The sequence below is a fragment of the Capricornis sumatraensis genome, chromosome 8 (genome assembly GCF_032405125.1).
Source record: "Capricornis sumatraensis isolate serow.1 chromosome 8, serow.2, whole genome shotgun sequence".
Lineage (NCBI taxonomy): Eukaryota > Metazoa > Chordata > Mammalia > Artiodactyla > Bovidae > Capricornis > Capricornis sumatraensis.
This window is the reverse complement of record NC_091076.1, coordinates 5822468-5835617: the sequence shown is the minus strand read 5'-3', so window position 1 is coordinate 5835617 and position 13150 is coordinate 5822468. Positions and strand designations below refer to the sequence as shown.

The 13150-nt window shown below is 56.4% G+C and overlaps 1 protein-coding gene across 2 annotated transcripts; it reads right to left on the bottom strand.

Moving 5' to 3' along the window:
* Nucleotides 1-3810: 3810 nt before the first annotated feature.
* POLD4 (DNA polymerase delta 4, accessory subunit) lies at nucleotides 3811-5510 on the bottom strand. Of its 2 annotated transcripts, XM_068978161.1 has the most exons (4): nucleotides 5254-5510; nucleotides 4951-5040; nucleotides 4627-4738; nucleotides 4114-4265 (listed from the first exon to the last, which is right to left on the bottom strand). In XM_068978161.1, exons 1-4 carry the CDS (start codon nucleotides 5348-5350, stop codon nucleotides 4241-4243), a joined length of 324 nt encoding a protein of 107 aa, XP_068834262.1. In that variant the 5' UTR covers nucleotides 5351-5510; the 3' UTR covers nucleotides 4114-4240. The 2 variants fall into 2 exon arrangements, with proteins under 2 accessions (XP_068834261.1, XP_068834262.1); XM_068978160.1 differs by lacking the exon at nucleotides 4627-4738 and having other exon boundaries at nucleotides 3811-4265.
* Between the last annotated feature and the right edge of the window lie 7640 nt (nucleotides 5511-13150).

Below are 13150 nucleotides of genomic sequence, written 5' to 3'. Positions count from 1 at the left end.
GGCAGACAGATTCTCCAGAATGATTACTTTTATCCCGTCCTTTCCTGCTCAGAATCCTTAGGCACTGTCATCACCATCGAGGAGTCCACACTGCAAAGGCCCCAGGCTCAAGCCCCTGTATCGGTCAGTCCCAGCCACCTCACTAGTGTCATCCCACGTGATATGAATGCAGGCTGTGCAGCTGGACTCTGGGATCAAATCCTGTCCCTCACAGTCACGTGCTGTGTGATCCTGGGCAAGCACTTAACCTTTCTGTGCTTGAGTGTCCTCTTTAGATTGCCTTATAAAATGTTTATAATCATTTCTAGGGTTTCTGTGAGGATAAAGGTCGCTTAGGACAGCGCTGGGTCCGTAGCAAGCACCGAAACGCTAGCTTCGGGCCGTGCTGATGCACGTGCTGCTGTCCCACACGTTTCCCCTGGGTGCACACAGCCACCCCTCCTCACGGCCTTTGCTTAGCCCACTCCCTCAGTTTAGAATGTTTTCCTCTGTCTGCTGACTCTTACTCACCCGTCAAGGGCCACTGACCTCCCATTTCCTCCCAATACACACTCGCTGGGTGCTTTTTGCCGTGCTGCTCAGCCTTGGCTGGTGGTAGTGGGTGTGTTGTGGTATTTGAAACCAGCCATAGGCCACACATGAATGCGTCTTCCTGGGGTTCATTTTACTTGATAAGTAAGTTCAGCCGTTTTTGTTTTGTTTTGTTTTTGGCTGCGCAGTGCATGATGGGGGATTTTCATTCCCCAACCAGGATTGAACCCACATCCCCTGCAGTGGAAGCTGGGAGTCTTAACTGCTGGACCACCAGAGATGCCCCAGGTTCAGCCATTTTTATGTTATAGCAGCTACTTCAGACATACCGTGGAATAGAATACAAAATTTGCCAAAGATAAAACACACAATTACTAAGAATATTCAGAGTGGTCCCAGGGGCGAGTGTGCACTCATTCTGCAGTGGAAAGGTCTGAGAAGCCGGGACCTGATGAGGGGCCACGTGTGGTCAGATGAGCCGGGGTCAGGCAGCAGGATGTGGCAGGCTTGGGCTCAGGGCCCTTGCAGTGAGGGTCCCCGGAACACGCTGTGCTCGGTCCCCCCTGAGAACTCTGTCGATGCCTTCCTGCCCGCCCCAGGGTAGCACTCGTAGTACGTTGTTTCTTCACTTTCCACCTGGGCAGGTCTTTTCGATGCTACACTAGACACCTGGAGCAGGGGTGGGTGGGAATGCAGGTGTGGGGCCTCAGAGTGGGAAGGCAGACCTGGGTGGGAGTTGGGCCCTGGTGTCCACTGATGAAGCAGGGCACTTTTCCTCTCAGCCTCGGTGTCCTCATCTGTGACAGTGGCTGATACTCACCTGACGAGATTGTTCTGAGCAGCCAGCTAGGTGGCGTGAAGCGCAGCAGATGGCACGGGTCAGTGCTTGGTAAACATCTGCTCCCTCCCAGCGTACCAAGCTGTCAGCAAACGTCTGATTCTTGAATGTCCCCTCCCCTGCATCTGCCCCACTCCCTCTGGCTCCCTTCGGGCCACTGGATGCTCTGGTCTAAGGCCACACTCTTCCCTGTGCTCTAGTCCTGGCCCTCCTCACCTTCCCAGAGACCCCACTCATCACCTGCCTCCGCTGTCTCCCGGCCCTCAGTGCCCCACCCCCTGGTCTCTCCCTGCGCCGGGCCATTACGCTGTGTGTCACTCTAACACGAAAGATGGAACGGGGCAGCACAGAGTAAGCGCCGTTCCTTGACCCCATATCCTCTCTAGTTGCCACTCACTTCTCTGCTTCTTTCACAATAAAAGGTCCCTGGAAGGCCTGGCCTGATCCTTGTCTCCACTTCCACCACCCCTCCCTCTGCGCCCACTCTAGGCCCAGTCCTATACCACCAGTCCAGGGGAACTGCTTGTCGCCAGTGACCTCCACGTGGCCAAGTCCAGCGTGCACGTCTCAGGTCTATTTTACCAGCCTGTCAGAAGCATCTGAGACTTTGAAACACCCTCTGCCCAGGCCTTCCAGGCCCTCCTCTCTCCTGACTTCCTCCAGTCGTGCCCCTCCTCAGTCTCCTTGGTCAGGCCCTTGCCTCTGTCTATACTCACTCAGGTAATCTTATGCCCACACATGGCTTTCATTGCCACCTAAAGGATGCCCAAATTTCTATCTCAAATCGAGAGCTCTTCCTGGAATTCCAGACTTACGTATCCACCACTGCCGACACCCCAGCTTGGCTGTGTCACAGACCTCAAATCTGAACTCTTCATTCCCCGCCCCACCCTCCCCTTCCCGCAATCTTTCCCATCTTAGTAATGGGAACTCTGTTCTTCCAGTTGTGCAAGCCAAACCCTTTGGAGTTATCCTTGGCTCCTCTTGCTTAAACCCCACAGCCAACCCATCAGCAAGTCTTGTCAGTTAGTTCTTCCTTCAAAATACAGAAAGAGTCTGGCCACCTCCTACCTCCATCTCCTACCCCTCACCTCATGGTGAGGCATCACCATCACCTCCAGCAGCCTCCTGCCCCCAGCCCCCCATTGTGTTTTCTACCAACAGCCATCAGTTTGTCATTTGTTGGCTTAAAACCCATTGACAACTACCTCTCTTACTCAGAATGAAATCCAGATTCCTCACCCTGGTCTGCAAGGAGCCCTGGGACCAACCTGGTTACCCCTCTGTCCCCACTTCCCCTCACCCTCCCCTGGCTCCCTCTGCCCCACCCTGGTCTCTGTGCTGCTCCTTGACCGGGCTGGGAGCACGCCTGCCTGGGGAGGGTGGATGCCAGAGAGTCTCCCCTCACAGCCTCTCTAGCACCCTTGGCACTCTGTCCTCTCACCCTCATTTTGCCCAGCACTGACCACTGCCTGACATAATACTTATGTGTTCGTTTTTGTCCATCTCCTCCCACTGATACCCCCAGAGAACCTCTGAGTCCGGCATGCAGCAGGTGCTCAGCAGCCAGGCGGGGCAGGGGGAGACGGAAGAGCCTAGTGCACCTGGCCCCTAGTCTCTGCGCCACCACGTGCCTGCTGGTGCTTCTGGGCAACTCTGTACAACAGTCTAGGCTTCAGTGTCCTTCTACGTAAAACCTACTGTGAAGATGTTTTTGGAAACTTAGAGATAATACATTCAAAGTACTTGAGGCATGGTCAGCGCTCAATAAAAAGACTACTTTGCTGCCCTCTGGGCCTGCTTCCAGAGAATTAGTAGTTCTGTCTCTAGCTGTCGCAGGACAGAGAGCTGAGGCATTGTAAGTACTGATTCCATTCTCCATGTCCCAGGGTCCCCTAAGCATTGTTTGTCGATACAGCCAGTTCTTCTCCATCTCTAGGACCTGTCAGTTCCCTACCGAAGCTCCTCAGATGATGGCCATCTCTGAGCAGGTCCTGTGGGTTGAAACTCTCCCCCAACCCTGCTTTGGAGCCAGGTGGCCCCCAGTGGCAAGTGGAGGTGCTTTCTGGGATTGTGATGTCTGTATGGACCTTATAAGTGGGCCCATGGGTCCTTCTCTGACAAAGGACCCATTTTTGTGAGTTGGGCAGCACTGGGCAGGCTAGGTGATGGGTTCAGTGGTTTTTTCCTGGCTGGTCGGGGAAGGTGGCTAGAGTCGTTTTCCTGTGCACCACCAGGGGGCGCCAGAGGTTGCCCAGCGCTTGTGAGGACTGACCGTTGTTTTTTTTTGAAGGTGTCTCTCCTTCCTCCCCGGTCTAGGGTTAGGAGTGGAAGAGACACAAACACCTTGCAGGAAAGCATGGTGCTGGTTCTCAGCCACCTATCAACAGCCCAGGCAGGCCCACATAAAGAGACTGGTCAGGTTTCCAGGCTCAGAGTTCTTTATTGATAAGCACTAGTGAACCCCTTGCCCTCTGAGCTCAGCCGTTCTGCCCTCGGGTTCCCAGCCTGAGGAGCGGGTGCATCTTGGCCTCTGAGGTCATCGGCCTTCTGCCGGAGTCTGGTTCTGCCCAAAGCTGCTGCCAGGGACCACGGGGTCCAGGACAGGGGTGTGGCAGGCTTCAGACGGGTCACGGCCAGGCCCTCCCAGAGAGCACTCTCCCTGTAGGGGGCACCTGGCTTCCTCTGTGTCGGTTCTCAGAGGGGGCCCTGGAACCCGGCTGGTTAGACCTCCAGATTCAGCCTCTTTCCTTCCCTGCGAGCCTCTTTCCTGCCAAATGTTCTCCACAGCAGGGCTGAGCCGCGGGGCAGCAACTGGCTCTCACTTGTGTCCGGTTCTCAAGTAGCAGGCTGGAGGTCTTTGGCGGCGCGTCAGAGGGGATAGAAATGCCAGAGGCTGTGCAGGGGGGTCGGGATGGAGGGAAACCTGAATCAGTGAAGTCTCTCCACTTGCTCTCACCAGCCCCAGCTCTCGGCCATGGCCTAAAGCCCTTGGCCAACCTTTGAGCATGAAATAGTCCCTTGTGCCCCAGGTGTACTCTTTCTCCACCGTTAGCTCAGAGATAAGAATTACGAAGGCAAGCTTCTGCCTCCTGAGCTCAGCACCTTGTAGAACCTTCTTGCCTGCCCAGTGACAATCCCCAAGGCTGCACCTACTTCTCCCGAAGGTCAGGACAGCCCCCATCCTGGGCCAGCAGGCTGGTGGTACCTGAAGTCCCTGCCCCACCCCCCAGAGCTCTCCCTGGCTTGTCTCTGACCTGCACTGGAAGCGGGGATCCCCGGGGTGGCTCTGCAGCACCTGACGCACTTCTGGGGGAGGCTTCAAGCCCATCTGCTCTGCCCGATGCCAGCGCTGCAACCGTGTGATCCCTGCAGGAGTGGAAAGGAGACAGTGAGGCCTCGAGGGGGCAGGGGAAAGTCCAGGCTAGAGAGTATGTTTGGAGGGGTGTGTCAGGACCTGCACGCGTCCCCGTCTCAGGAGACGGTGTCCAGAGGGTCAGACAGGGGCTGGGGTTGCTTGGGAGACGTGTGGGTGGCAGGACTGGCTCCTGGATGTGCTCTCGGGCCTGAGGGGCTCTCACCTGTGCAGGGCCCATACTGCCAGGCCAGGTCAAACTGCCTCAGCAGCTCCAGTTCCGCTTCATCCACGCTCAGGGTTAGGGGCTCTTCCCCTGCAATGATATGCTGTTCCTCAGGCCTGCCCAGGCCTGTGCCCTGCCCCTTGCCTCACAACTCACCCCACTGTTCCCCAGCTCTCACCACCCCTCTGCCTCTGTTATCCACTGCTGTCGGAAGTAGAGGACATACTCCACTTCCCCTTCCACTGCCCATGTCCTTTCATGTCCCTCACGTCCACTCTTCCCGCCCTCCCACATCTCAGAGACCTAGCTCTGGTGCCAGCTCCCCCTTGCTGTGCCCAGCGGAGCCCTCCCTCCTCTTCACTACAGGGTAGGAGTCAGTGATGAGCCGTTTCCGGCCCATGGCGGCCACCCAGGCAGGCAGAGGAGGAGGCCACTGCCGGGAAAGAGAAGCAGGCCAGCGGGCACGAGAGAGACAGCTGCTGAGAGAGAGCGAGAGAGGGCTGGGGCCAGAGAGCGAGCCTGGGGCCAGCGATGGGCAGACGGACGACCCAGACAAACAGCAAGGAAGTCGGAGGGTTCCAGGGAATGACGCGTCTCCCCCACCCCCGCAAGCATGCAAACAGCAGACCTAAGCCAATGAGAGGCTGCCTGTGCGGGGCGGGGCCTGGTCCCAGCCAATGGCAGGTGGTGCAGGCAGGGGCGGGGCAGTTGATGCAGCTGTGCTCTGGGGGAGGGGGGTGAGGCTGAGCGGGGGACCTGTCAAGATGCCCCAGACGGCACCACCTCCTCCGGCCACCCCACACTGGTCTGCAGTGGGTCTCGGGGGACTTACAGAGCGTTATCCTTGGCCTCTCACTTCCCGTTTTCCCTTCCTAGGCAAATGTTCTTTTCAGCCTCACTAATCCCCGTAGCCGGTCTGTAACTCCCCAGAGCCCAGCCGGAGACTTCCACTCCCGCCCCTTGGCCCAAAGAGTGTTGTGGGGGCAGGTCTGGAGGTCCAGAGAGAGTTTGGGCTAATCCATACCCCTTCCCTGCTCCCACCCCGCCCCCACCGGCCCCAGGAGACCTGGCTGGCTGGAGAAGCCCAGGGGTTCTGAAAGCTCCTTTCTCACAGTCTGCGCCCAGAGATATTGCCCACTCAGTCCAGGCGAGTGCTTGCCTCTTCCGCTGCCCCGGGGTCCCACAGCCTGGCCCTGCCCTCTGTTCAGGAAGATTCCACACGGTGCAGGAGGCCAGAGTGTGTTGGACCCCTAGTCCTTCGTCAGTAAAATCTGTCCCAATGTGAGAGTATGAGTAGAACATACCGACAGTAAACCTGACACTTACACGGTGTCCAAGTTCTGTCCTGAGCACTTTCCCACATACTCTCTCAACTGAAATAGACAGAAATGGTTCTTGAAAGTAGGAAGTACTGACTTCCTTGGCAGTCCAGTGATTAGGACCCAGCGCTTACACTGCAGGGTGAACGGATTCGATCCCTGTTCTGGGAATTAAGATCCCACAAGCATACCAGCGCAGCCAAAATAAAATAACAGGAAGTAGGAAGTCAGGCATGGTGGGGCCCTGGTGAAACCATCGTCCCTCTGTGTCCCCCAGGAGCTCACAGGCCAGTAGGCAAGCAGACAGACACACAAATGGCAGTGGAAGGATAAAATTCCTAACAAACTAGAAGAGGACGACAGGGTCAGAAATGAGTTGTACTGTGAGGCTGGCTTAGCACTGGAAGTCCTCCTGGAGAAGGTGGACTGCTGTAAACAGTGTCTCTCAATTCTCCACCCATGACCTTTGTCCCTTGGGCTCCTGTCATCGCTGACTCACCCCTGTACCCGCCTCCTCCTCACCAACTTCCTGGCAGCAGGCAAAAGTGCTGGCCAGTGGGAGTCTGGGAATCATTGCAGGGCCCGGCCCAGTGCTAATCGCCCTCTACAGATCCCATCCGGTTCTTTCTCCCAGGGCACAAGGGCCTGCTCAGGGGCTTCTGCTTCCCCCTGTCCCACTGCTCTGGGGTCTGGGCGCCCTGTTTCAGGAGGAGTGTGGGCACAAGGGAGGAGAATGCTCTGGAGAAAGACCACCAAAGAGGAGGCGCAGGAGCAGGAACAGGCCGTGTCTGCAGGGGCCTCCTCCCGCCTGGCTCTCCCTGTTCCTTCCTGGAGGAGAGTGGAGTGGCGGAGTGAGAGCTCCTGGGTGCACTGCACGGAGCTGGAGGGCCCTTCCCTGCTTTATTGTTTGGGCTGGGCCAAGTCTAATCCCCCCATCTGCCTCCTGGACTAAGTGGGGCCCACAGGGAGGGAGACAGGGGCCCTGCTGTGACAGGGAGGAAGACAGGGAGGCCTTCTCCACCAGGCATGGGAAGGGCTTCGGTGTTGGGTCCAGTCGGGCAGGGAGTACTCCAGGGAGGGATGGTGCTCAGGCTCTGTGGGTCTGACCACCCCTCCCCAGAGGGCGTGTCCGGAGGTGTGTGGCACCCAGCTTCTGAGCCCACAAAGCCCTAAGGGAGTAGGGAGCCATGGGTGGGGCAGACCCCTCCTCATTCCTGGTCCCTCCCACCCCTGAAAGCTGATAGCCGTGGGGCCCTGCCACCGCCCAGGGAGCGTGAAATGGGGTATGCGGCTGGGCGGCCACCGTGGCTCCTACCGCTGCCTGCGCTAGTCCCTCTCCCCTCTGGCACCCTGGCTGGCTCTATGGACACTGTCTGGGCAATCCCTGCCAGCTGCCCCCAGCCCTGCCTGGTCCAGGCCCTGCTAGCCTGCCCTGCTCGGCCTGGAAGATGTCTCCCTCGGCCTTTGGCTTCTCCTAGTCCACGTTCTCAGTTCAAGTGCCAGCACCCTAGGATGGGCTTTCTGGCCTGGAGTTGAGCAAACTCTCCACAGGCAGCATGGCCCCCTCTCCTAGTCACACAGAGGTCGGCTCAAGCCCCAGGGCCTGAAGGAGTTGGCATCAGGGGTTTGGGGGCCATCCCTGTCCAGTTGGCATCTTTGCCCAACTTGGCATCTGGATTCCTAAGCTGTGCTGGCACCTAGGCTAGACGTCTGCCTGCCCATCCTCAGGTGTTTTCCTTCTTTGCTCTCCAACCCTGTCTGCCTCTTTTGCTCTTCCTTCCTGGAACCCCTATCCCTACTCAGGCAACCTCTTGGCCTAGCCCCAAAACCGCTGTCCTGGGGCCTGTCGTGGTTCAGGCTTCAGGCTGGAAGGCCAGGCCAGAGGTCTGGCTTGGGGGCTAAACTTTCTCTCTTTCAGGGATTTTCCTGAGACCCAGATGTAGGTTCCTTGTCAGCCCTGATCCCCAGAGGCTGGTGATGACACTAGCAGGAATGACCTTGGAACACTCAAGGCCCTTGCCTCACAGCCAAGTCCAAAATCTTGGGGGAACCCAAGAGAGAAAGAGAGAAAAGACTTGGAATAGGATCCCACCACCTTCCTGAGGGCTGAGGCCTGCCATTGACTGCTCCGAGGGGAAGGGGGATTAGGCCTGGCTTAGCTCAGACAATGTGGCAGGATGGGGGGGGTGCCTCAGCACTGCACATGCACCCTAAGAGCCCCTTCCCTCCCCCCCAACAGTGGGGCCTGTGGGGAGGGCCCGTCAGAGCTCAGAGGAGGGGGCAGGTGGAGAGAGGGGAGCAGCTGCCTGGGGCCCAGCAGGCGGTGGGGCGCAGCCACTCTCCTTCCCTCCCCAACATCCCCCTTCCTCAGGCCCTCAGGCCCTGCCACCCACCCTGAGCTGGAGATTCTCGGCACCAGACCCCATTTCCCACCCTGTGGGGCCAGAATTCAGACATCGACCTTCCTCCTGCTCCAGCTTCCCTGGCCTCATGGGCTTCAGGAGCCTGGGGGAAGGCAGAAGTTCCCCTGGGTCTGGGTTTCTGCCACTGGATGTCTCTTCTGCCCTGTCTCCACTACCCCATCCAAACCTGCCTCCCATCACCTCCCATTTCACCTTGGCCTTCCCAGCTCTGAAGAAGTCCTAGGGAACTTTGAAAAGGGGCCCTTCTGGCCATTCCTCACCTTGGCCACCAGGTGTCAGACTTTGTCCAGCTGGGAGGAGGGTCCTCCTTCACATCCACCCCATCGGCCTGGCCTTGTGGAGATGAGGGCCAGGTGGGGAGGAGCCTAGAGGTGGCCTCTGAACTAGGAAGGCTGAGACACACTGAAGGCTGGGGAGAGGGCTGCAGCTCTGGTTCTAAAGCTCACAGTGACTCCCTCACTGCCCCCACCCTCACCCCCACCCCACTGATGCGGGCTTTGTCCACTGCTGGGAAACTGGGGAAACAGGCTGAGTCAGGGAGCTCAAGACTTGAAGGGACAAAGGCAGGGACAGTTGTGGCTCCAGAGAATAAGGGGGAGCTGAGAGGGAGCCACCCGTCAGAGTGCTCAACCAGGCCTGGATCATCACCCTCGCCCTCTAGGTTAAGAGGAACGAGGGCCTCCCTTGGCCCTCTCCACTGTGGCAAGTGGGTGAAGAATATGTGTTTGTGTGAGAGCGAGTGCTTGAATGAATCTCCCCACACACCAAGGGGGGACCGAAGTCCTAGATATGGGTCAGTCTTTGCAAAAGCAGGAAGCTGGCAAAGCATGACTGCTGTCCTGCCGCCTCCCAGGAGAGTCTACTGTATCCGCCCCCCGACCCCCCCACCCCGAACGTTGCCTCACCCAACTCACAGTTCTCCATCTGGTAGGCATCGCAACATAGGGGTGAGATTTCTTCTTCATGCGCTGTTGGCGGGGGGTCGGGGGTGGGGGGGGAGTGACAGGGAGGAGGGCCTTCTCTCCTTCCCTCCCACCCTCCCTAGCCTTCCTGGGGACAGAAGGAGGTCCAGAGGTAATGCCCTTCCCCCACAGCCCCCAGCCGTGGTGACTGCAGGGCTCTGTGTTTCAGGTTCTTAAATTGACCTCTGCCTCCCTGGGCCTCTGGCTATCAGTTCAGCTCAGTTGCTTAGTCATGTTCGACTTTTTTCGACCCCCTGGACTGCAGCACACCAGGCCTCCCTGTCCATCACCAACTCCTGGAGTTTACTCAAACTCGTGTCCATCGAGTCGGTGATGCCATCCACCCATCTCATCCTCTGTCTTCCCCTTCTCCTCCTGCCTTCAATCTTTCCCAGCATCAGGGTCTTCTCCAGTGAGTTAGTTCTTCGCATCACGTGGCCAAAGTGTTGGAGTTTCAGCTTCAGCATCAGTCCTTCCAATGAATATTCAGGACTGATTTCCTTTAGGATGGACTGGTTGGATCTCCTTGCAGTCCAAGGGACTCTCAAGAGTCTTCTCCAACACCACAGTTCAAAAGCATCAATTCTTCTGTGCTCAGCTTTCTTTATGGTCCAACTCTCACATCCATACCTGATTACCGGAAAAACCATAGCTTTGACTAGATGGACCTTTGTTGGCAAAGTAATATCTCTGCTTTTTAATATGCTGTTTAGGTTGGTCATAACTTTTCTTCCAAGGAGCAAGTGTCTTTTAATTTCATGGCTGCAGTCACCATCTGCAGTGATTTTGGAGCCCACAAAAATAAAGTCTGTCACTGTTTCCACTGTTTCCCCCTCTGGCTATAAGATCATACTTAAGAGGTGGAACATGAGATAACCAAAGACACTAACTAATGAAGATAACCAGTGAAAACTCATCATCTCTCCTGAAGCATCTATGAATGGAGAACCCATGACAAACCCATTCACAGAAGAGCCTGATGAGCTGTGGTTTGTCAGGAGCTGCTTGCCCCATGGTCCACAGGGCCAAACCCCAAAGAAAGACTCAGCACTGATGTCATAGTAAGGAACTGTTTGGGGGAAAATGACCTTTCCGGCTGGGTTCTCCTCTGTGTCCACTGCCTGGCCCCGCCCCCCCCCCCCACCGCCATTTCCCTCTGCTCCCCGCCCAGCACCCCGGCACACAACAGCTCATAGCCACTCAATATGCCCTCTCTAGCCCTCTAGAGCCTCTCACCCCTTGATTCTCTGCCATCCCTGCCTTGGCGGTTCTCAACCTTGGGAAATAGCCTCTCTTCACTCTGTCCACCCTCTCTGGCCACCCTGGCTCGCTAGGAAATGTTAGAGAATGTCACAATCCTGCTGATGAGTCCACAGCAGAGAAGTGTTGGCTGATGTCACTGGTGCCGCGGCAGTCCCTTTGATTCTCCTCCGCCTGTCCCTGATTCCATCCCCCAAACCTCTCAGTCCTCCCCCGCCACCCCTCACTCGGCAACAACGTGTTCTGACCTCCTGCAGGTAAAAACGCCCACAGCAAGCCACCCAAGCAAAACCCCTCCCGTGATCCTGCTGCTCGCTCTAGAGATTCCCTTTGCCAGTAAACTCCGGAGGGAATAGGTTTATTCTTCTACCTTCCTTCTTACCACCTCCTTCTTTAATCTCACAATTCAGTGTCTCTCAACTGCTCTTGCAAAGGTGGCCTATGACTCCCTGGTGACCAAAGCCAATGCAGTTTCTCCCCCCTTCTCCTCTCCAGTCTCCTGGGGCTGCCTCTTTGAAATGCTCTTCCCTTGGCTTTTCACATACTGTTGTCTCTACGCTCTTCAAATCAGATCATCGAGTACTTTATCATTGTGGGGAAATGCTTCAAGGATGCAACAATGAGTACACGGTGGAGCCTGCCCTCAGGATGCTACCTGGTTAAAAAGGAGGTGGACACAACCAGCCCTGGTCCTGCCCACCCTCCAGGAACGGTGTCAAATCCCCCTCAGGAGCGCCCACTGTGTCCTGGGTGCTGGGCATACAGCAGCGGGGATTGCAGACGCCACTTGCTCCCCAGTGGAGCTTGCAGACCAGCAGGGCCCTCGCGCGCCTGGATGCCATCACTCCTTCCTTCAGATAGTATTTCGCCTGCGTCTTTCTGCACTTAATCAAATTCTGCCTTGGATTCTAGCATTTGGCAGGGGGTGGGGATGGGGGGGGGGCTGGTCGCTTTTTCCTGGATCGTTTCATTCCACACGCCAATTGAACACCTTCTTTGGGCTTGAGCTTGAGCCTGAGCTGTGTGCTGGAGAGGAAAATGGGGAAGACTCAGAATCTGCCCCCAGGAAGCACACAGTAGGCGGGAAGTACCTTCCTTCAGCCTGCATCCTGTTTAGCCCCTTGCCTGGTGCCTCACAGAACCACCACTACATGGAGGCAGCCCCGATGCCCTTTTCTTTCTATTTCCTTAGGCTGGCGGGTGGTGGGACCTGCAGATGTCCCTGGCCACGCCTGGACCCCTCAGGGTGGGTGTGTTCTCCCCACTTGGGTCAGGTGACTCAGGGGCCTTTGACAGAGCCCAGCTCGCCCCACCCGCAAGCAGGTTCACGGCTCCTGCACCTATACGCCCAGATCTCCCACTTCCGGTGACGCTGCACTTGTCACCGCCCCCCAGGGTCTGTCGGCAAGAGCAGGCTTTTGTGCTTTTGTTTCTTATCAGTTCAGGAGCCCAGTTTCTTCCCAGAGAGACTTGGGGCTCTGTAAGGGCAGCACCCAGGTCAGGTCCTGGCCTTCTTTTGGCTCTCCTACACCAGTGAGCACAGTGATGGGCAGGTAATTAGGTCTTTAAAATATCTGTCAACTGGTTGACATCACCCTCATTTGTTACTCCCGTCACTTAGGGCACTGTCTGCAAGAGGCCCTGGTAAAATATCCGCATATTACCTGGGAACAATTAGCGCTTTGATCCACCCAGCAGCTCTTCACCAGAGCATCTTGATATGCTGACATCAGTCATCTGTGATTATGGATTTGGTGCCTCAGCCAAGCATCTTACTATCACTGTGTCTCTTATCCCTTCCAACATTCTTATAAGGGTGTTAATTTTACCCATTTTACAGATGGGGAAACTGGACAATAGAGAGCTTTAAATCATTTGTCCAAGGTCACACAGCAGGTAGGTTATGGACCTGGAATTTGAGTTTAGGTCATCCTTGATTGGGGTTTCCCAGGTGGCTCAGCGGTAAAGAATCTGGCTGCCAAGTGGATGACGAGGCTTTGATCCCTGAGTCAGGAAGATCCCTGGAGAAGGTAGTGGCAACCCTCTCCAGTGCTCTTGCTGAAAAATCCCATGGAGAGAGGAACATGGTGGGCTACAGTCCATGGAGTTGCAAAGAACCAGACATGACTGAGCGACTAAACAACAACATCCCTGAACAGCATTGGTCCTATTTACTTGCATTGCAGTGTGAATTCTTCTATTAATTTTCTGTGGAAGAGCAAAGAATCATAGCTGA

Bases quoted from the DNA above. Each gene is read 5' to 3' on its own strand.
- POLD4 (XM_068978160.1), bottom strand. From the start codon at position 5,350: ATGGGCCGGAAACGGCTCATCACTGACTCCTACCCTGTAGTGAAGAGG. The intron at 5,041-5,253 runs GTCTCTGAGATG...ATATCATTGCAG, and splicing joins GGAGCTGGCACCAGAGCTAG to GGGAAGAGCCCCTAACCCTG. The intron at 4,266-4,950 runs GTGAGAGCCCCT...CCCCCTGCACAG, and splicing joins GCAGTATGGGCCCTGCACAG to CCTCTGGCATTTCTATCCCC.